Source organism: Mauremys reevesii, linkage group 26 (assembly GCF_016161935.1).
Source record: "Mauremys reevesii isolate NIE-2019 linkage group 26, ASM1616193v1, whole genome shotgun sequence".
Lineage (NCBI taxonomy): Eukaryota > Metazoa > Chordata > Testudines > Geoemydidae > Mauremys > Mauremys reevesii.
The window spans coordinates 14,955,686-14,974,792 of record NC_052648.1 but is presented as its reverse complement, the minus strand read 5'-3'; the positions used below and the strand labels follow the sequence as shown (position 1 = coordinate 14,974,792).

Sequence of the window (19,107 nt, the reverse complement as noted above, 5' to 3'; positions counted from 1 at the left end):
CCGCTTCTACGAGGCACTGCATGCCATTCTCGGTGGGTCTGCCACCACTGCCCCACCAGTGACCGTGGACTCTGACGATGGCATAGTGTACCTGGACAGTTCCTCGGCGATGTTCGCTGATGGGGAAGATGAGGAAGGGTTTGTGGAGGACGGCGCAGGCGACAGCGAACACAATACCGCTTGCCCTGACAGCCAGGATCTCTTCATCACCCTCACAGAGATCCCCTACTAACCCTCCCCGCCCGTTAACCCGGACTCAGAATCAGGGGAAGGATCAGGTGTAAGTGCTACAAACAGGGAAACATTTATTTTTAAAAACAGGTATATAAAAATAGAAATACTATATAAAAATTTTAAATCTCAAACTATACAAACAGTAGGTCCACCCCTAGAGGAATAGAGCACTCATCCTCTTGGGACAGTTCACAAAAGCTCTCCGAGAGCAGCTCGAACAGCCTGCGCAGGAGGTTCCTGGGGAGAGGTGCCTTGTTGGGTGCTCCGTGGAAGCACACTCTTCCGTGCCAGGACATCCTAATGTACAGAGGAATCATCGCCTCCACCAGCATTGCTGCATATGGTCCTGGTCTGTGCAGGGCTTCCCTTAGCATCCGCTCTCTCTGACTCCGAGTGACCCGCCTCAGGGTGATGTCGTTCTGTACAGGCTGCATCTAAGTAGGGCAATTAGTGTATTGTTACTACTGTTAATGGTTTTAAATTAGGTTGCATAACAACGACCCTCGCTTAACAGCCTCGCTGGAGGCCACAGAGAACAAGCATACATTGATCTTTCCCGTGCACTGGCGGGAGGGGCTGGAAAAGGCTCAGCCTTTCTGCTTTACAGATTGCCTTTAGCAGGAGAGCACAGCTATCCACTAAATGATAAGCATTATCTACTTTAAGGCTTACCAGGACTGTCTGCAAGACGGATTCAGCTGTCTCTCCCCGCTTGTCCGCTCTCCTGTGCAATGGCGCCGCCAATGAGAGCGTATTCCGAAATCTCGAACTTGTCCTGAGATCTCGTGGAACTTGGTGCCCTGTATGGTCTTGTTCAGAGAAACTGACTACACTGTGTTCACTGTTTGCAAACATGTATCTGTTCAAGGAAATCACTTACTGTTTCCCATCACACAGCTTCTGGTCTTTCCCGGACTGCCCCGGCATCCCCCTCGCAGAGGCTGGCTCAGATTAGGCGGCGAAAGAAAAAGACTCGGGACGAGATGTTCGCGGAACTGATGGCCTGCTCCAGAGCCGAGGCGGCCCAGCAGAGCCACTGGAGGGAGACCCTCTCTCAGCAGCAGCGCTCACACAGCGAACGGGAGGACAGGTGGTGGCAGGAAGACCAGCAGGCGACTCAAACGCTGCTTGGGCTAATGAGGGAGCAAACTGACATGCTCCGGCGCCTTGTTGATGTTCTGCAGGACTGCAGGCAGGAGGAGAGAGCCCCCCTGCACTGTATCTGCAACCACCCTCCAACGCCAAGAAGTCCTGTCCCCCACTCACCAAAAATTACAAGACGGAGGGGCGGTAGGGGCCGTGAGAACTGTCACTGCACCACAGCTGAGGAGGTCGTGAAGGCTAGGACTATAACAATGTTTAAAAGGGAACTGGATAAATTCATGGTGGCTAAGTCCATAAATGGCTATTAGCTAGGATGAGTAAGAATGGTGTCCCTAGCCTCTGTTCGTCAGAGGATGGAGATGGATGGCAGGAGAGAGATCACTTGATCATTGCCTGTTAGGTTCAGTCCTCTGGGGCACCTGGCATTGGCCTCTGTCGGTAGACAGATACTGGACTAGATGGACCTTTGGTCTGACCTGGTATGGCCGTTCTTATGTATGTCCCAGAACAAGCGGTTCTAAAAGGCCTTCTACATTTAACAACCGGTTCCTGCGAACTGGTGCGAACCGGCTCCAGCTCACCACTGGCTCTGTGTATGAGATAGGGGGCTCTGTCCTAGCAGATTCTCAGGGAGAGGTAGAGAGGTTCGATATCTCTGTATTGGGCACTGGGGCAACCACACCTGGAATATTGTGTCCATTTCTGGTGTCCACAATTTGAGACAGATGCCGATAAATCAGAGAGGGTTCACAGGAGAGCCACAAGACTGAGGAAATAAGGCCCAACAAATTACTGATAGGATGAATTTTGCTGCCTCCTCTCCTTGACTAGAATACAAGCAGCTTCTGATTCTCTCAGATGAAGTAGTTCTTCTAAAATCAAGGACAAGACCAATCAATGGCTTTTTCACAACCCAAAACCCCCTAAAGAGATTTTTGTTTATTTAAACTGAGTTTTTAAAATTTAAATTGAAAACGTTTTTTTTTTTAAACCTATCGAGTATAAAATGTGAAACTATGACAAGCGATGTTAAGGCCTCTAGTTGCTCCAGCCTATTAAAGTAATTTAGATAAATATATATATGAAGAAGTCCATGTTTGCTGCCAAGTGTCAGAAGAAGTCAAACCACTGACCTGTTGGAAATCATTGCCTAAGCACCTGGGGGTCCAGAAGTTGTTGAAACACTCAGCCAGATTTTGGCAGCACTAGCCTCTTCTGCAGGTGCAGAAAGAATATTTTCCTCATTTCAGTTGATGCAGCTACTTCATTCAAATGTAAGAAACTGATTGGGAGTTGAAAAAGGATGAAGGCTTCTTTTCCCCTTGTAACATATGAAAAACTCTAGAGAGGAGGAGATGTGAGCTAGTACTTCTAAAATCTGGAAGGACATTATGAGCAGGAACAATCAGTTCAGTGCACGAACTCGAGATACTTCTTTACCTCAGTTTGTTTGAAATGAAAACAAATGGTTCAGTCAACCTTTTTGTTTGTATGTATCCTGCAAAACCAGCAAGTCAACATGTTTGAATGGATCCCTATTCCTAGAATCATAGAAGACTAGGGCTGGAACAGACCTCAGGAGGTATCTAGTCCACCCCCCTGCTCAAAGCAGGACCAACCCCAACTTCATCATCCCAGCCAGGGCTTTGTCAAGCTGACCTTTAAAAACTTGTAAGGATGGAGATTCCACCACTTCCCTAGGTAACCCATTCCAGGGCTTCACCACCCTCCTAGTGAACTAGTGTTTCCTAATATCCAAGCTAAGCCTTCCACTGTGCAACTTGAGACCATTGCTCTGTGTTCTGTCATCGGCCACCACTAAGAATTTCATGAGAATTAATCTCTCATTAGGAAAATAACTCAAAAATACAACTACAAAACATTTGGAATGAAATCAATCCACCCTGACCAGTGTCTGGGGGTGTGGGCTTCTGAGGCTAGACTGAGACCCTCATTGGCTAGAACCACCCAGTGAGCCAGTAACAAATTCCAGTCCTGTTCCCGTCCAAGCCACCGTAACGCAAGGAACAGCTGAGGGCTGCTGGAGACAGAGGGGTGCTGAGAAGGTCTAACTCATGCTTGCCAACCCAGAGATGTGTTATTGGCTTTGGATGGGGGACAAGGAGCAAATCCGTCAGTCACTACAACAGGTCACACTCGGAGACAGGGAGACTGGGAATCGAGTCCTGCTGGCACTTCCCAGCTCTGGAAGGGAGTGTTCCGCTAGTGGCATTGGATTGTTTTCACAGCCACTTTCGATCTCCTGGTTTCTACCCCTTGCCCTGCTGGCAGGGCATTGTGCGGCATCCTTTGCAGGCCACCTGGGTGCAGGAGATGGAGGAGGAAGGTGAAGGAAGCCAGGAATATCCCACCACTAGGGCTCCCAGCCCGTCCCTTGTCAGGGTTTGTTCCTCAGGTTGAGGGTTCCTGTGCCCTGGGGTGGGATGTGTCAGGAGGAGAAATTGCCTCAGCAGAGGGGAGGTGGGCAGGGGAGCAGGCAGGCTCGTTAATGAGGGCTGCTTTGAAGCCAGACTCATGGCTGCTCCCCACTCAGTTCCAGGATGGAGCGAGTAAAACGGATGCTCAGGAGGAAGGCCAGGCAGGTGGCTCCAGAGCCAGCAGGAAACATCAGCCAGCCTTCCCAGGAGGAGAGCGGCCCCTCTGTCCCCGCAGGCGGGGAAGAGGCTTGTGGCCAGAGTAAAGAGAGGAGCTGTGTTGCGTGCTGGAGGAGGAGGAAGACACCAGCTCCCCTAGCTGACCCTGAGGCACCTTCTGGGCCGAAATGGAGGTGGCCCTGGGTACAGCTGTGGAGGAAGGAGCCAGGAGAGGGCAGGAGCCAGGGAAGGCAGCTCTGGGGCTTCCTTCGCAGGAAGCCAAGGAGCCAGGAGCTGCGCCCCAGGGTCCAGCAGGAGCCGTCCACCACCATGGCAGCTGAGGAGCCCTGCGCCAGCCCGACCCTGGCCCCCGAGGAGCCTCCCGCCAGTACCACCCTGGCCACGGAGGAGCCTCCCGCCATTACCACCCTGGCCACGGAGGAGCCTCCTGCCAGCCCAGAACAGGAGTTGAGCGAGTGCGCAACAAACACCAGCAGCTCCGCATACTCCTGCGGGGCCAGCAGCTCCTCCGTGGGGTCTGGCAGCCCTGTGTTTGAAGGCTCCCTCTTTGGAGGTGAGGGGAAACCCAGGGGAAAGGGAGGAGGACTGGGGCAGTGGGGGACTAGTAACACCCTGTGCCCATCGGCTCGCCAAGGCACCGGGACTGACCCATGTGAGCCCCACTAACACCAGTGGGGGTGGCACAGCCACGCCCCATGGCAGGGGATGCTGGGCAGAGTCGGGGAGCTCCAGCCTCCTCTGACCATGTTGGGGGGGGGGGGCGCTAACTGCCACTGGGCCCTGAGGCTGATGGGGCTGAGGGCGTCTCTGGGAGGGGCAGGGTGGGGCCCTTGCTGCCATGGGGCTCCTTACAGAGAAAGGGGAAACATGGAGTCTTCTCTGTCCACTGCATCCCCCCAGCAGCAGAAGGGATTAAATTTTCTCCTTCCCTCCATGGTGCAGACACCCCCAGTGCCCAGGTATCGTGGGGTGAGGAGGAGGAGGAGGAGGAGGATTTGTCCCCCATCACAGTGATCGAGCAGCACCTCCAGGGCAGAGCTGAGGTACAAAAATCCCCCAGCTGCGCTGCCACCCAGTCTGTCCTGCTCCTTGTTCCATCCCCACCCAGGCAGGGGGGCTTGTCCCAGAGAATCCCTCACCCCCAATGGGGGGGTCACATCTCCTCTGTTATCTGGCACCCCAAAGTGGAGACATTTGTCCCACACAGGCCAAGGTTTCCGCTCCCCGCAGACACTATCCCAGTTACAACCCCATGTCTGTGCAGGGCGACACTGGTTCCGGGAAGGGGGCGGCTTTCCCTGTCCAACCCCATGGAGGTCCTGAGCCCTGGAGCTGGTTTGGGTTGGGCGGGGAGGTCCCTATGTAACAGGCTCTCTCTCCCGCCACCCCACTCCTAGCTGGTGGCGGACAGGGCCAAACAGCTCCGCTTCCTCCACACTGTGCCGCGTCTCTGCTTCTCGGCACACAAGCAGGGGCGGGACACCCTGGAGCCCCCGGTCTCCAGCGCCCCTCGTGGAGAGCATTGGGGTGAGTGGGACCCCGTGCTCGGCCCCTGGGGCGAGGGAGCCAGACATGGGAGGAAGCGTTAGTGGGGCCGGAGCGGGACGCAGAAGACAGGGGGTCCCGGGGCGGAGGGCTGGGGAGCAGGGAAGGGGAGAATTGTGACACTGATGGGGAGCTGGCCGTGGGGGAGGGGAGGGAGGAGTTGGGGTGGAGAGGGGGAAGGAAGTTTGATGGATGGGAGGAATGGGGGGGCCCAGCTGGTTGGGGGTGGGGGTGACACTGGCTGTTTCTGCAGAGCACTTTGGGCTCCTCCCGGGGAAGTGCCAGTGCGTCTGCAGGGCCTGAGTCTCACATGCAGTTTTGTTTCCTTGGGGTCTCCCAAGAGCTGATTGAAAATCTCCCTGGTCCGTCAGAGCCAGGCTCCATCATGCCCAGCTCCATGGCCGCAGTTTGCAGCCTCAGGTACCAGGACCCTCCCGTCCAGCTGCCCTAACCCTGGTGCTGACCGGGCCCAGAGCCGGGAGTCACAGCTCCTCCCCCGCCTAGGTTCCCCCCGGCTGTGGCTGTTCTCATCCCCCAGCAGAGGAGGCAGGAGCCGGGGGTTGATTTCACTCCAGGAACGTTACAGCGGCCGTAGGGAGGGGATCACTGCGGGGGAGGGGGTCATGTCCATGGCAGTGCCAGCGCCACACTGGTGCTGCAAAGTGTAACATGGGCTCCTCTCTCCTGCCAGCAAACTGAAGCCACCACTTGCCCTGGAGCTAGAATCTCGCCTCCTGTGGGCTCTTCTGAACAGGATGTGCACCCTGGGCACTGGGCAGGACACCACACACTGCCGGGTAGGTCCTGAGCCTACTTCTCTGGCCCAGGAGCAGGAGCAGGCTCTGGCCCTGCTCCCTCGCTTTGTTGGAGCTGCTGAGAATAGGGGAGGGGTGGGCAGAGCTGGGAACAGGCCCGGGACAAACTGGCAGGGGGGCCCCTTCCCTCCAGAGGGGATTGTGTTACTCCTCCCTGGCTGATCCCAGCCTTCCCTCCTCTCCTCATTCTCTGATCTCCTGCCTGGACTCTCCCGGCGATCCTACCTCCCACCCATTGCAGTTTGGCTGGTCCATACTCTGCTGGGTACCAGGCCCTGCACAGAGAACTGCTAAGAGCGAGGATTGACGAGGCAGCAGGCATCCGGCCATGAACTCTTGCTAAGTGTCCCTGGAGTGATGTGAATGGGAGAGGCCAGGATGTGCCTTTTGAGTCTTGCCAGGGCTCCTGGAGAATCCTCCTAATTGTCCTCTGACTGGTGTAGCCCCATGTCCCATGACTGACGGGTGCTCCCTCTTCTTGCAGGCTCTGTACAACAACTATTCGCAGAGCCTGGACCTCCTGCTCAGGGGCCTGCTGACAGAGACCCCCACCATGGAGAAGCTGCAGCACCTCCTGGAGGTGAGTAGAATGGACGGTCTGGGGTGGAATTGCCCCTGAACCCTGTGGAAGGGCAGCAAAGGAGAGACTAGAAGAGCCACGTTTCCATTGTGTCCTCCCAACTTGGACCCAGCCGGCCACACTTTCCCAGAGCTGCCAGTGCAGGGGGAAGGAGCTGAGACTGTCAGCCACAGCTCTGCACGGGTCGATTAAGCACTAACAGTGAGCACCAGGCCTGGCTGGGGCCTGAGAGACTGAAACCAACACCTGTGAGATGCAGGACATGGGCCTCAGAGAAAAGTCACTGGCTCCTCTCTAGGGAGACCCTGAGATACAGGAGGAGCCTCAGGGAATCAGCTCTTCTGTCCTAGGGACACTGCAGTTCCCAGAGGGATTGTCCTCAGGGCCATTCCATCCATTCTACCAAGGCCTTTGCAGCTGGGGTCTGGGGTCCAGGGCATGTGCCTTGATCCTGACGTGCTGTTCATGGATCAGGGGTTCAGAGCAAATAGACCAGCCCCAAGACTGACCATTGTCCCAGCCTGGAGAGACAAGGAGCTTGTGCCCAGCAAGACGTGGGCAGTCTCATGAACCCCCTTTTCAAGCTCTGCGACCAGGGCTCGGCTACTCCACCCTGAGCACAAAGTCTGAGCCCCTTGGGGAGGGGGAGAGGCTGGTTTGTAGAGCATGTTCGCCTGCCCGCTGACCCTCCCCTGCCTCCTTCTCCCGCAGCACGTCCATCCCTCTCTCCTGTCAAACAACACCCAGGAGAGAGCCAGGGCCGTCCAGACCAGCGCGGCCCTGCTCCAGTTTGCCACCTCCCTGCCTGGATTTGACGTAAGTGACCTCTGACCCCAGCATCCTGCAGAGTCAAGTTCCTCATCCCCTGGCTAAGTGGTCCCCCCGGGTCCGTAAGGGACTGCGTTCCATAGGCCGCTGGCTGGCAGGGTCGTGCCTGGCCTCAGGGCCCTTGTTATTCTGGAGCAGCGAGGCAGCGAGTGCTCAGCGAGGGCCCTTGCCCTGCTCCCTTTGCTCCAAGCTCCCTTGGGGGCAGAGAGGAAGAGGGCTCTCGCTCCTCTCCCCCAGCGCCTCCTACAGAGGGGTGGGAGCAGAGCTCAGGTCCAGGGCGCTGGGGAGCTGAAGGGAGAATGGTGATGGATTCCCCTCTCCTTCTCCTTCCACCAGACCTCCTCCGCCTTCTCCAAGGCAGGTGAATTCGTGCTGCAGCTGGGTCTCTGTGTATCCCACCCAGCCAGTGACATCAGTCGGCAAGCCAGGGGTGGGATGTATTGACTTTACTGGCTCCTGCTTCAGAAGAGGGGTAAGAAACCCAGCTGGGCAATGGGACCCCATGGAAATGAGCCTCTGGGAGACTAGCTCCAGCTGGCCAGTGGGACGCCTCTAGAACTAAGGCCTCTCTGCTGAGACCCACTGTAGCGGGGAAGAGGAACCCCGATAGAAACAAGGCCCCTCCTTCGAGACTCCCTCTGCTGGGCAATGGGACCCTACAGAAAGAAGCCCCCTCCTCTGAGACCGACCCCAGCTTAGATGGTGACTCTTTCTCTCCCCCTTTCTCTGAATTAGGGAGATGAGTGTGAAAGTGCCAGGGAAATCGGCTGCTTTATCTCAGAGCCCGGCTCTGTCCCCCAGTCCAGGGAAATCAGCCCACCCCCGTACGGGGCAGCCAGCTCGTGAGGGGACAGGAACGGAGCTATTGAGACACATGGAGGGAAGGAGCCCATCATGAGGGCAGGGGCAGGAGCAGGCACCACAGGGGACGGACACAAAGCTTGTAGGATGTCACCAGTTGGGTAGCCAGGGCCAGATCCTGACTTCAGTGGGTGTAGGGGGTTCTCAGTATTAGACACCCCCATAAACAGGCACCCACTCCCAGAGCACAATGACCGTAAGGGTCACATGATTACTATGATGGCTGAAACAAATCCCCCTTCTGGTACTAACCCGCCTGGCATGGACCCTGTGATTCCATTGGGCCGCGGATGCCACGAGTAGCCTGGCCAGTGTGCACCCAGAAGGAAACAGGCACTGAAAGCGGAAGGCCAAACCTCCCCAATGGGTGTGTCTTTCTCCCCCAGGGCTCAACACCAGAGAGGCCCCAGACCTGTGGTGCCGGGACGAGCTCCAGGACCCCGAGCGCCTGGGGTATAGAAACCTGGCCAGGGTGGGAGAGGTAAGGACTCTCCGCCGGTGCATTGCAGCAGCTCAGGTGTGGAGCTGTCTCCCCCTGCAGTGAGTGTGTCATGGACACAGGGCAAGAGCCTGCTCCTTATTTCCAGCAGAGTATGTGAGGCTCCTGGGAATGTCCGTGGGGTGAGGCGTGGGAATGAACCAGATCTAAAAGACCCCGAACCTCTAGCGGGTGAGCTGCAGGAGCTATCGCTGCTGGGAGCAGCAGGGGTCCTGTGTTGTCTGTATACACAGGGTTCCAGAGCGTGCAGACACATTCCCAGCATCTCATGGCACCTGCGGTGAATCCTGCTCCAGAAAGAGCTATTTGAGGCCTCAGTGCCTGCAGCCTCCTACTGAAGGGGGTTCCTGGTCCATGGGACCCCAAAGGTTGGCTGCCCCAGGACTGTTCTCCACCTTGTGAGACACTCGAGGGATTTGGAGCCTGGTTCTGGGCCATTGCAAGTGCTCTGGTGCTTTTGGTTTTAGGTCTTCGGAGAAATATTCACCAAAGACCAGAAGAGCAGTTTCCTCCAGGCGGGGCTGCTGGCCATCCACCACCCCCTCCTCCGCGTCAGCCAGGCTGGCCTGGTGCTGACCTATTCCATCCTGGGGGAAGCCGGCCAGCTGCTAGAGGACGAGGTAACCAAAGAGGGGTCACCTGGAGAGAGACCCCCAGGGCCTTTCACCTCCAGGCCATTGAAAATCACTCCCATCCCATCCCCATGCGCTGACCAGGGAGCAAGGAGAGGGTGACCCCAGGCAGGTGCCATTGGTCGGTGCCAGCTTGTCTCCTGAGCAGCTCAAAGCAGGGCAGACCCAGCTCTCCAGCAAGGCTATTTCCTAACAGGTGTCACATCAACATGACACACTGCCATTGCTCATGCTTGGGGCTGCCAACTCCCCTAGCCACCTCTGTGAGCCTTTCATCCCCCTCCGGGCCTCAGGCCAGTTCCTAGAGCTCTGGTATCATGTTATCCCAGCCCCCACCTGCTCTGGGAGAACTGGAGGAGTCAGTCAGCAGAGGCTGCTTAAATGTCCCATTCACCAGAGCCACTGCCCATGGCGTCACGTTAAGGACATGGGGATCCCTTGGGGAAAGGTGTCACTTCCTCTCACCCCACGGCACTACTGCCCAAAGCCTCCCAGCCCCTCAGCTGGAGGGGGCGAGGGTGGCTGAGGGGACTCTGGGGAGCGGAGCTGGATTCCCGCTGGGTTGGGAGGTAGAACAGCTCTCAGGGGGACTGAGAGGAGTGGGGGCAGGAGTTCATTCCACAATGGTGGGAGAGGGGATGGAAGTCACTAGAGAAGAGAGAAGATTTCGTCTCGGGGGTTGGGCGGGGGAATCCGTCCCTCAGACATGGGGAGGAAATTTTGCTGGCTCCCGGTGCCGTTAATACCCTTTGTTCTCATGGGCATCCGAGTCTCTGATTGATCCTTGTTTCCTTGCAACAGGGGGATATTACAGCCAACATCATGGTACAACTATTTAACATCAGGGGCTTGGGCCAGGTGCCCGACTCACTGCAGGGGCTGTGCTCCGTGGGGCAGCCTTGAAGACCCCCTCTCTTCGCATGACCAGCTCCCACCCCCTGCCACAGGTACTGCTCTGTCTCACTGTGCCTGGGGGGAAGGGCTAGGGGGAGCGGCCATAGAGCCCGCAGCACTGAGAGAAACCAAGGCCGAGCACCTCGCTCTGAACACCCTGCCCCACCCTGACCCCTGGAGCTGGGGCCAGGCCAGATACTGGTTGGGAAGAATCAGGCTGTGGGGCTGGCCCAGAAGTGAGAGCATCCGCAGAGCCAGGGGTTGTGCTCAATAGCCATTGCAGTCTGGGAGGGGTGGCCTGACATAGAATCATAGAATCATAGAATTCAAGATCAGAAGGGACCATTATGATCATCTAGTCTGACCTCCTGCAAGATGCAGGCCACATAAGCCGATCCACCCACTCCTTAGCAAGCGACCCCTGCCCCATGCTTCGGAGGAAGGCGAAAAACCTCCAGGGCCACTGCCAATCTTCCCTGGAGGAAAATTCCTTCCCGACCCCAAATATGGCGGTCAGCTGAACCCCGAGCATGCGGGCAAGACTCTCCAGCCAAACCCTCTGGAAAAGGTTATATCATACCATTGACCCATTGTACTATTTACCAGTGTGGCACTTAATTGACCTATTGACTAAGCCCGTTATCCTATCATACCATCCCCTCCATAAACTTATCTAGCTTAATCTTAAAGTCATGGAGGTCCTTCGCCCCCACTGTTTCCCTCGGTAGGCTGTTCCAGTATTGCACTCCCCTGATGGTTAGAAACCTTCGTCTAATTTCAAGCCTGAATTTCCTGACATGGAGCCCCTCCCCTGTCATCACTGCTCAGACCCTCCCATGGCCCCTGTCACCCCTGACGCAGCGAATGTCTGACCATCCCCCACCTGGGGCCCAATCCACCCACCTGGTATCTGAACCCTTCCCAGCCAGGAATGAAACTCCCCCCAAACACTCTGGGGCAGGGGAGGATCCTCCCCATCTGGCAGGTGGGAACTGAGACGCAGAGGAAGGGCTGTGGGCCTGGTCACACAATCCTGGGTGTAGATCTGGGAAGTGGACTGGGTCCCAGCCTAGAGCCTTCCCCCAGGGGCACCTTCGCTTCTGCCCTTTACTCTCCCCTCCAGCTAGGGGGTCTGTGAGTGTGAAATGAACAGGGAGGGTGACAGGGTCCTGGCACACAGCCTGGATGGGAGCTCCCCTCGGCTTGGTCCCCAGGCTCAGAGACATCTTTGTCATCCCACTGTCCTTCTGTTATTGCTAGGAAGGGAGTCCCCCGATGAGGGGTCTCCAGGGCTCCAGTAAGTCATCCTCATTCCCGCCCACATGTACCACCCTGCCCTGCCCTGCCCTGCCCTCCCTTCCCTTCCCTTCCCTCCGGTCTCTTCGCTGTTGACTCTGGCTGGACTCTTGACTCCGGTCTCTGGCTATGACTTTGGCGTGACCCTTCTTGGCTCCGGATTTGGGTTCTGAACCCTGGCTCAGTATTCTCCTTGCCTTTCTCTAGCCTCGCTCCAGGCCCTCCACCCACCCGCTGCACAGCATTGCCTCCTCCTCCTCCTGATCTTCCCAGCCCCTCCGATTTCGACTACATGGCTTCGATCTTTGCGTGGATATGGACTTTGGCTCGTACGTCCGACCACCCAGCTTCGACCTCTGGCCTGGACATGGACACTGGCTCCGGTTCTGCCTGAACATACTCAATTCCCAGCAGCGGTAGAAAGGCCCCATCATTAATCAAACCCTAACCCCGCCCCATTATCCCTTAGTCCCTCCCACCTGTCACCGGAAGTCCCGCCCCATGGGGGTATTACTTCGTGGTCAAGGCGGCCACATAACCGGAAGCCAGGTGTGTCATGTGACCTCTCTAAGAACTCCTCCCGCCACCCTCTACCAATCAGGATGGGGTTTGTCCCAAAAGGACCACCCCAAGAGGAGATTTGACCAATCAGGGCGAGTTCTGGGGTGGGAGGATGACCTGTCCCGACGTGGGTCTTGTGACCCCTCTAAGAACTTTTCTTACTGCCCTTGACCAATTAGGATTGGTTTTGTCCTGACAGGACCACCCCAAGAGGAGATTCTGACCAATCAGGGCGAGTTCTGGGGCAGGGTGACCTGTCCGGGAGTGGGCCATATGACCCCACTAAGAACTCCTCCCAGGGCCCTCTGCCAATCAGAGTGCAGCACCTTCACCTCATAAGTCCCAGTGCTGGACGGATGAGGCCATCTCTTACCAAGGACACATGGTTTAGAAATCGTGGGACGGCTGCTGAGAGGAAATCTGGACTCCTTCACCACCCCCGTGAGAACTTCGGACTCTGTCTTCGCCCCGAGGGTCTTTGATCATCTGCGAAGAAAGCGCTACATCAGCGACAGTCCCGAGGAGGAGGAGGGAGCGACCGAGGGGAGCCCTTTGGCCCAGCCATTGACGGATACGCCGGAACCCGAACCCAAAACCCAACTGCTTGTGAGACACCCCGATGAGCATGGTGGCCTCTCTTTGTCCACCCCCTTAGAGGTGGAATGCGATTGCGGCTCGGGGGAGTCACCGGCGGACAAGGTGAACACAGGTAAAGGAATGATTAAGTCAGGGGTGAAAGTAACTTCCAGGACTTACCGGTACTGCCAGAGTCCTGGGGGTGCGTGGCCTCAACCGGAAGAGGCGGGGCCCCTCAAGATTTAAAGGTCCTGGGGTTGGGAGCCCCAGGGCCTTTAAATCAACCCGGGGCTCAGCGCCAAATTAAAGGGCCTGGGGCTCTGGCCGCTGTGGAGCCCCAAGCCCTTTAAATTCCCCCTGCAGCTTTGGCAGCCGGGTTCAGGCGTGGATTTAAAGGGCCCGGAGCTCCCACGGCTGCGCGGAGCCCAGAGCTCTTTAAATCCGCCCTCCCCTCCCCCCCCCGCAGCTCCGGCATCCGGGTTGGGGCCGGGAATTAAAGGGCTCAGAACTCCGGCGGCTGCAGGGAGCCCAGAGTCCTTTAAATCCCCCCTGCAGCTCTGGCGGCCGGGCTAGGGCCAGGATTTAAAGGGCTCGGGGGTCCCCTCAGCAGCAGGAGCTCCGGGCCCTTCAAATCCCGGCCTCAGCCCGGCAAGGCTCAGGCTCCCCGCAGCCGTGGGAGCTCCGGACCCTTTAAATCCACGCCCGAACCCAGCTGCTGGAGCTGCGGGGCTCCGCGGTGGCCAGAGCCCCGGGCCCTTTAATTTGCCCCTGAGCCTTGGGTTGATTTAAAGGCCCTGGGGCTCCCAGCCAGAGCCGATGCTCCAGGACTTTTAAATCTTGAGAGGCCCCACCTCTTCCAGTTGAGGCCACACCCCCTCAGGACTCCGGCAGTACCGGTAAATCCTGGAAGTTACTTTCACCCCTGCTCTCAGCCCTTTAAATCCCATCCCAGCCCGGCTCCTGGAGCTGCGGGGGGAAATTTAAAGGGCTCTGGGCTCCCCGCAGGTTTAGCCTGTTAGTATTCGGGTAAGTCGGTTCTTTGAAGAACAGAGTCGTTTCAGCATCTAGTAAGCAAGTTGCGGTCGGTCGTTAGGCCCCCTGAGGATACAGAGGTCACCAGTGTTCTAAGTGAAGCATCAGATTTTTCCCAGCTCTTGTTAGAATGCCGTTCTTTTAGGCCCCCCACCCCTCTCCGGGGACACAGCGTCCATCAGTTTTCTGAATGAAGCAGAGTCTTCCCAAATACTGGAATATAGGAGAGCGGTGACGAGCTTATGGTTTTGGGAGAATGGTTTGTCAGTCCTTGGTGTTTTATTCACAACCCCTAGAACGCATGCTCTGGGTTTGTGAATGTGTGTGGTTCTGCGCAGTTCAGAGCCCCTCGAGCGCATGCTCTGGGTTTGTGAATGTGTGTGGTTCTGCGCAGTTCAGAGCCCCTCGAGCGCATGCTCCGGGTTTGTGAATGTGTGTGGTTCTGCGCAGTTCAGAGCCCCTCGAGCGCATGCTCCGGGTTTGTGAATGTGTGTGGTTCTGCGCACGTTCAGAGCCCCTCGAGCGCATGCTCCGGGTTTGTGAATGTGTGTGGTTCTGTGCATGTTCAGAGCCCCTCGAGCGCATGCTCCGGGTTTGTGAATGTGTGTGGTTCTGCGCAGGTTCAGAGCCCCTCGAGCGCATGCTCTGGGTTTGTGAATGTGTGTGGTTCTGATCAAGTTCAGAGCCCCTCGAGCGCATGCCCGGGTTTGTGAATGTGTGTGGTTCTGCTCACGTTCAGAGCCCCTCGAGCGCATGCTCCGGGTTTGTGAATGTGTGTGGTTCTGTGCTCGTTCAGAGCCCCTCAAGCGCATGCTCCGGGTTTGTGAATGTGTGTGGTTCTGCGCAGTTCAGAGCCCCTCGAGCGCATGCTCCGAGTTTGTGAATGTGTGTGGTTCTGCGCAGTTCAGAGCCCCTCGAGCGCATGCTCCGGGTTTGTAAATGTGTGTGGTTCTGCGCACGTTCAGAGCCCCTCGAGCGCATGCTCCGGGTTTGTGAATGTGTGTGGTTCTGTGCATGTTCAGAGCCCCTCGAGCGCATGCTCCGGGTTTGTGAATGTGTGTGGTTCTGCGCATGTTCAGAGCCCCTCGAGCGCATGCTCTGGGTTTGTGAATGTGTGTGGTTCTGCTCACGTTCAGAGCCCCTCGAGCGCATGCTCCGGGTTTGTGAATGTGTGTGGTTCTGCTCACGTTCAGAGCCCCTCGAGCGCATGCTCCGGGTTTGTGAATGTGTGTGGTTCTGTGCTCGTTCAGAGCCCCTCGAGCGCATGCTCCGGGTTTGTGAATGTGTGTGGTTCTGCGCACGTTCAGAGCCCCTCGAGCGCATGCTCCGGGTTTGTAAATGTGTGTGGTTCTGCGCTCGTTCAGAGCCCCTCGAGCGCATGCTCCGGGTTTGTAAATGTGTGTGGTTCTGCGCATGTTCAGAGCCCCTCGAGCGCATGCTCCGGGTTTGTGAATGTGTGTGGTTCTGTGCATGTTCAGAGCCCCTCGAGCGCATGCTCCGGGTTTGTGAATGTGTGTGGTTCTGCGCATGTTCAGAGCCCCTCGAGCGCATGCTCCGGCTTTGTGAATGTGGGCGTTTTCTCAGGGTTTGGTGTGGCAGTGCCTGCTGAGGAACTGGAGTTGTGGTTGTGTGGTTGTTTTTTACCAGAGTCTTGTTTTGCCCTTGGGTTTGCCGGATATGAGGTTTGGACTGCCCGGATGCTTCATCTGCACTCTTGTGCTGTTTTGCGTTGTTAAAAGTCTCAAAGCAGATTCCTGGTTTTTTGGTGGTTCTGGAGGAGGTGTCCTTGTAGCGCTGACTAGGCATTGTCAGAAAAGTTGCCCGTGCCTATGGGGGGTGGGGGGAACCATTTTACAAAACTGAACTTTACCATCTTTCTCACCCACACCCATGTATTCACTTCAAATACAAAACCTCCTAGAACAACCCAACCAATAAGCAAAATATATTTACTGGGCTTCATCCATCCATCAGTCACTGATGCTGGTGAATTTTCCCTTTCAGTTGTTTCTTTCCCTTTTCTTCTCAGCTTGTTTTCCCTCTGCTCTAAGGATCTCTCATGTTTTCACCGTACTGTGGAGCAAACAGCATTATTATAAAACACATGAAACCGTCTTGTAAACTTAAAAACTAAATATTCATTAGGGTGTTTTTCTGTTTAAAAAGTCACAGCTTTAAAACAAATCATCCATTTCAGGCTGTACGACAAACACAGGTTTTGAGTTTATTTCTGCCACTTAAAAAACAAAACAAACAACAACAAAAAACTCAAAAACATTTTTTTAAAATACATCTCATTTTGCAGAATAAAAACCAAACTGCTTTTAAAATCCATTTTAAACCACATTTTGCACAGGAAAAAAACCTGATTGGTTTGAAACAAAGCAAATACATTTAAAAAACCCTACACCTATGCCTTGCCCAGACCTCTCTCACACACAGATCAGCAGCTTTACAAACACACCAAACCAACTCTGCAGCCATATACTTTTCAATCAGGATGGGTTTCATCCCAGAAGGACCACCCTGAGAGGAGATTTGACCAAAGTGAAGTCTACTTTAGATCAACTGTGCTAGAGAATCACTGGTTGAAGTGACTGAAAGCTCTGAACTGGGGCTGGCCAAAATCCTCCTCCTCAGATGGGAACATCCCAAAAGTCTGCAGAAGCTCAGCCTCTGAGGTGAACATTGTGGCCCAAACCTCTCTCTGCTCTGTACCTCACAGGAGGAAAACTGTGCCACCGAAGTCTCCCAGCACCTGGGCAGCGAAGTGCCACTTAACCCCGCTGTGATGCACAGACCTTGCCCTGGCTGTCTGCACAGGGCTGAATTTCACCCCTTCCGAGTGTAAGGAAATAATTGGCTGAAGGCCTTTTTCTTTTTGGACGTCTGTCTAGTGGGAAAGAACCATGGGGATTTGTAACCTGTTTCGCTCCCATGCCTGGTGCTTCAATGATGCAGAGATGTGCTGATGCATTGGTTGATTTCCCCACCTTTTAATCTACTCTCTTCTTCTCTTTTAACAGGTATTCTAAGGGCCCCCCGTGCATCATATGGGCATTCTTGGGGGTGCAGATGGCATCAGACCTGCACCTGAATAAATAATAGGGAATGAAATATGCAGACACTAAAGTTCTGCAGCCAAATTCTCAGAAACCTTCCTCTTCAATGTAGGATCAGGATTTTGGTTTGAATTGATTTTTTTTTTAAAAAGTGCTAAGCAGATGCTACACTGTAAGAAGAGGAAACAGAAGCAAAAACTGAAAGATTGTTACTAAAACCAATGAACAGTTGCAGAGAGTGGAGACCCGGCAAAGCAAACAAATGAATACTGTGAGTAAATAACCTGAAAGCAAATGGGGAAGAAACCCTCCTCTGGGTAATTGTGGCTCTTGGGACAAAAATCGGGTTCCTGGTATGTAGCCTGGCTGAGATCATGCCTTTTCCCTGGGATTCAACTGTCATTCTCTGTGTGGTGTCCTTATTTTATTCCTAGGAAAAGGATCCCCAAAGGAGGTGTAAGGATCCGGGACTCTAATGTCTGCCAGAAGATTCAGCCACCTTCACAGGTAGAAGTCACTGGCTTTCCTACAATGCCACTAGTGCTCTTTCTGCTCTCCAGGTCTGCTCCCTCCAGCAGGACAGAGACACCCCTTAACTCCCCAAGTCCTGATTTCCTGCCATTCAAGGGGCTGGGGGTTTGCATTGCTCCCACCCCAACCATCAGAGACTTTTCCTATGGGAATCTCCCCAGAGCAGGGGAGAAATCTGTTCTTCCATTAGAACCAGTCTGCTCAGTAAATCCACCCACACTGACCTCATCTCAGCTGCTTTATTTATCCGAGATTAGTGGTATCTTTGGAAAACCCTTAGCGTGTCGGGGTGTGAGGTGGAGCAGGGGATGCAGGAGCACCAGACCTGAAGAACACCACCCTGTCTTTCTCTGGTCAGGTTAGAGCTCGCCCTCCATTGCGGAGGTGTAGACCAGATGGGAGCTGCTGGATTGACCTTGATGTGCCATGTCCTTGTGTGGATGAAGGACCTCCATCTCAGGGATGGCCAGCAGCAGATGTAACACGTGTGTCCAGGAATGGGATTAAATAAGCTACATTGAGAGGTAAGTAAAATCGTGGCCATGTGTAGACATCACAGGAATTGGTGGGGATTGACCCAGGGTCCTTCAGCACAAGCCCGTCTCACTCACTGTCAACAAATCCAGCTCCACTCACTAGACCACACCCCATTGCAGAGCCCCAGATCCCAGGAGCCCTGATTCTCAGACCCAGGCCTCACATCACAAGGCCAAACCTCCTCCCATTATGGGCGCTGTAGAAGGGACCATTGGCAAAAAACCCTCTACATTCCCCCTGTCAGAGACTGTGGCCACGGGTGACAAGTGAATGAGCTGAGATCTCCCCTGTGGGAATGCGAGGGGCTGCACATTTGGGGTTTCACAGGGACGGCGTCTGGCAGCCATTGACAAAGTGTTCCTGGGAGGAGATTTTCCGTCTCTAACAAAGGGTTTCTGTTCCCCCAGATCTCAGCCGCTCAGCAGAATGCGGGAGAGCCGAGTGCTGATGGGCTAGAGGGGTCCCAGGAGTCGCTGTGCAGCAGGGGCAGGGTCTGGGTCTGCAGTCCCCATGGGCCAAACCCTGCGCTCCAGACAACCCAGGCTGTTTCCCTGGATTGCAAAGGGGTCTTTAACTTGGGGAATCGGTTGCTAGTGCCTGTGTCCACAGCTGGGATGTTTTCATGAGGCTACTCAATGGTCCACGAGAGAGAGGAGGAGCCTCTTATGTACCTCCCGAGCACCTCTAGGAGCCTGGACTGATTAACACCAGCTTGTCAGGGAGCTTCCTGGTAGGAGCCAGTTAGGCCCTTAAGAGGCTGATATCTTCCCTCACTCAGGCCCTGCTACCAGCCTGCTTATTTGTCCCCTTCAATTGAGTGTTGAGAGCCACTCTAGCTGGCACAGAACAGCAATCATGAGTGAAAGAAGAAAACTCTCCTCTGCGGCAGCATTTAGAAAAGGAAA

At 55.3% G+C, this 19,107-nt stretch overlaps 2 protein-coding genes across 4 annotated transcripts; both read left to right on the top strand.

The window, feature by feature from the left end:
- Positions 1-4,073: 4,073 nt before the first annotated feature.
- Positions 4,074-5,563, top strand: LOC120391802 (protein SON-like). Of its 2 annotated transcripts, XM_039515913.1 has the most exons (3): positions 4,074-4,506; positions 4,896-4,996; positions 5,351-5,563. In XM_039515913.1, exons 1-3 carry the CDS (start codon positions 4,263-4,265, stop codon positions 5,540-5,542), a joined length of 537 nt encoding a protein of 178 aa, XP_039371847.1. In that variant the 5' UTR covers positions 4,074-4,262; the 3' UTR covers positions 5,543-5,563. The 2 variants fall into 2 exon arrangements, with proteins under 2 accessions (XP_039371847.1, XP_039371846.1); XM_039515912.1 differs by having other exon boundaries at positions 4,896-5,563.
- A 200-nt stretch (positions 5,564-5,763) lies between these two features.
- LOC120391803 lies at positions 5,764-18,897 on the top strand. 2 transcript variants are annotated; one of them, XM_039515916.1, is made up of 7 exons: positions 5,764-5,918; positions 6,190-6,295; positions 6,798-6,893; positions 7,605-7,709; positions 9,549-9,701; positions 10,515-10,660; positions 18,610-18,897. In XM_039515916.1, the coding sequence occupies exons 1-6, from the start codon at positions 5,809-5,811 to the stop codon at positions 10,614-10,616; spliced, it is 672 nt and encodes a 223-aa protein (XP_039371850.1). In that variant the 5' UTR covers positions 5,764-5,808; the 3' UTR covers positions 10,617-10,660; positions 18,610-18,897. The 2 variants fall into 2 exon arrangements, with proteins under 2 accessions (XP_039371850.1, XP_039371849.1); XM_039515915.1 differs by lacking the exon at positions 18,610-18,897 and adding an exon at positions 12,111-12,756.
- Positions 18,898-19,107: the final 210 nt, after the last annotated feature.

Coding starts and splice junctions, on each gene's coding strand:
- LOC120391802 (XM_039515912.1), top strand. CDS start 4,263: ATGGCAGCTGAGGAGCCCTGCGCCAGCCCGACCCTGGCCCCCGAGGAG. Junction 4,507..4,895: donor TGAAGGCTCCCTCTTTGGAG/GTGAGGGGAAAC, acceptor TCCATGGTGCAG/ACACCCCCAGTGCCCAGGTA.
- LOC120391803 (XM_039515916.1), top strand. CDS start 5,809: ATGCAGTTTTGTTTCCTTGGGGTCTCCCAAGAGCTGATTGAAAATCTC. Junction 6,296..6,797: donor AGGACACCACACACTGCCGG/GTAGGTCCTGAG, acceptor CTCTTCTTGCAG/GCTCTGTACAACAACTATTC. Junction 9,702..10,514: donor GCCAGCTGCTAGAGGACGAG/GTAACCAAAGAG, acceptor TCCTTGCAACAG/GGGGATATTACAGCCAACAT.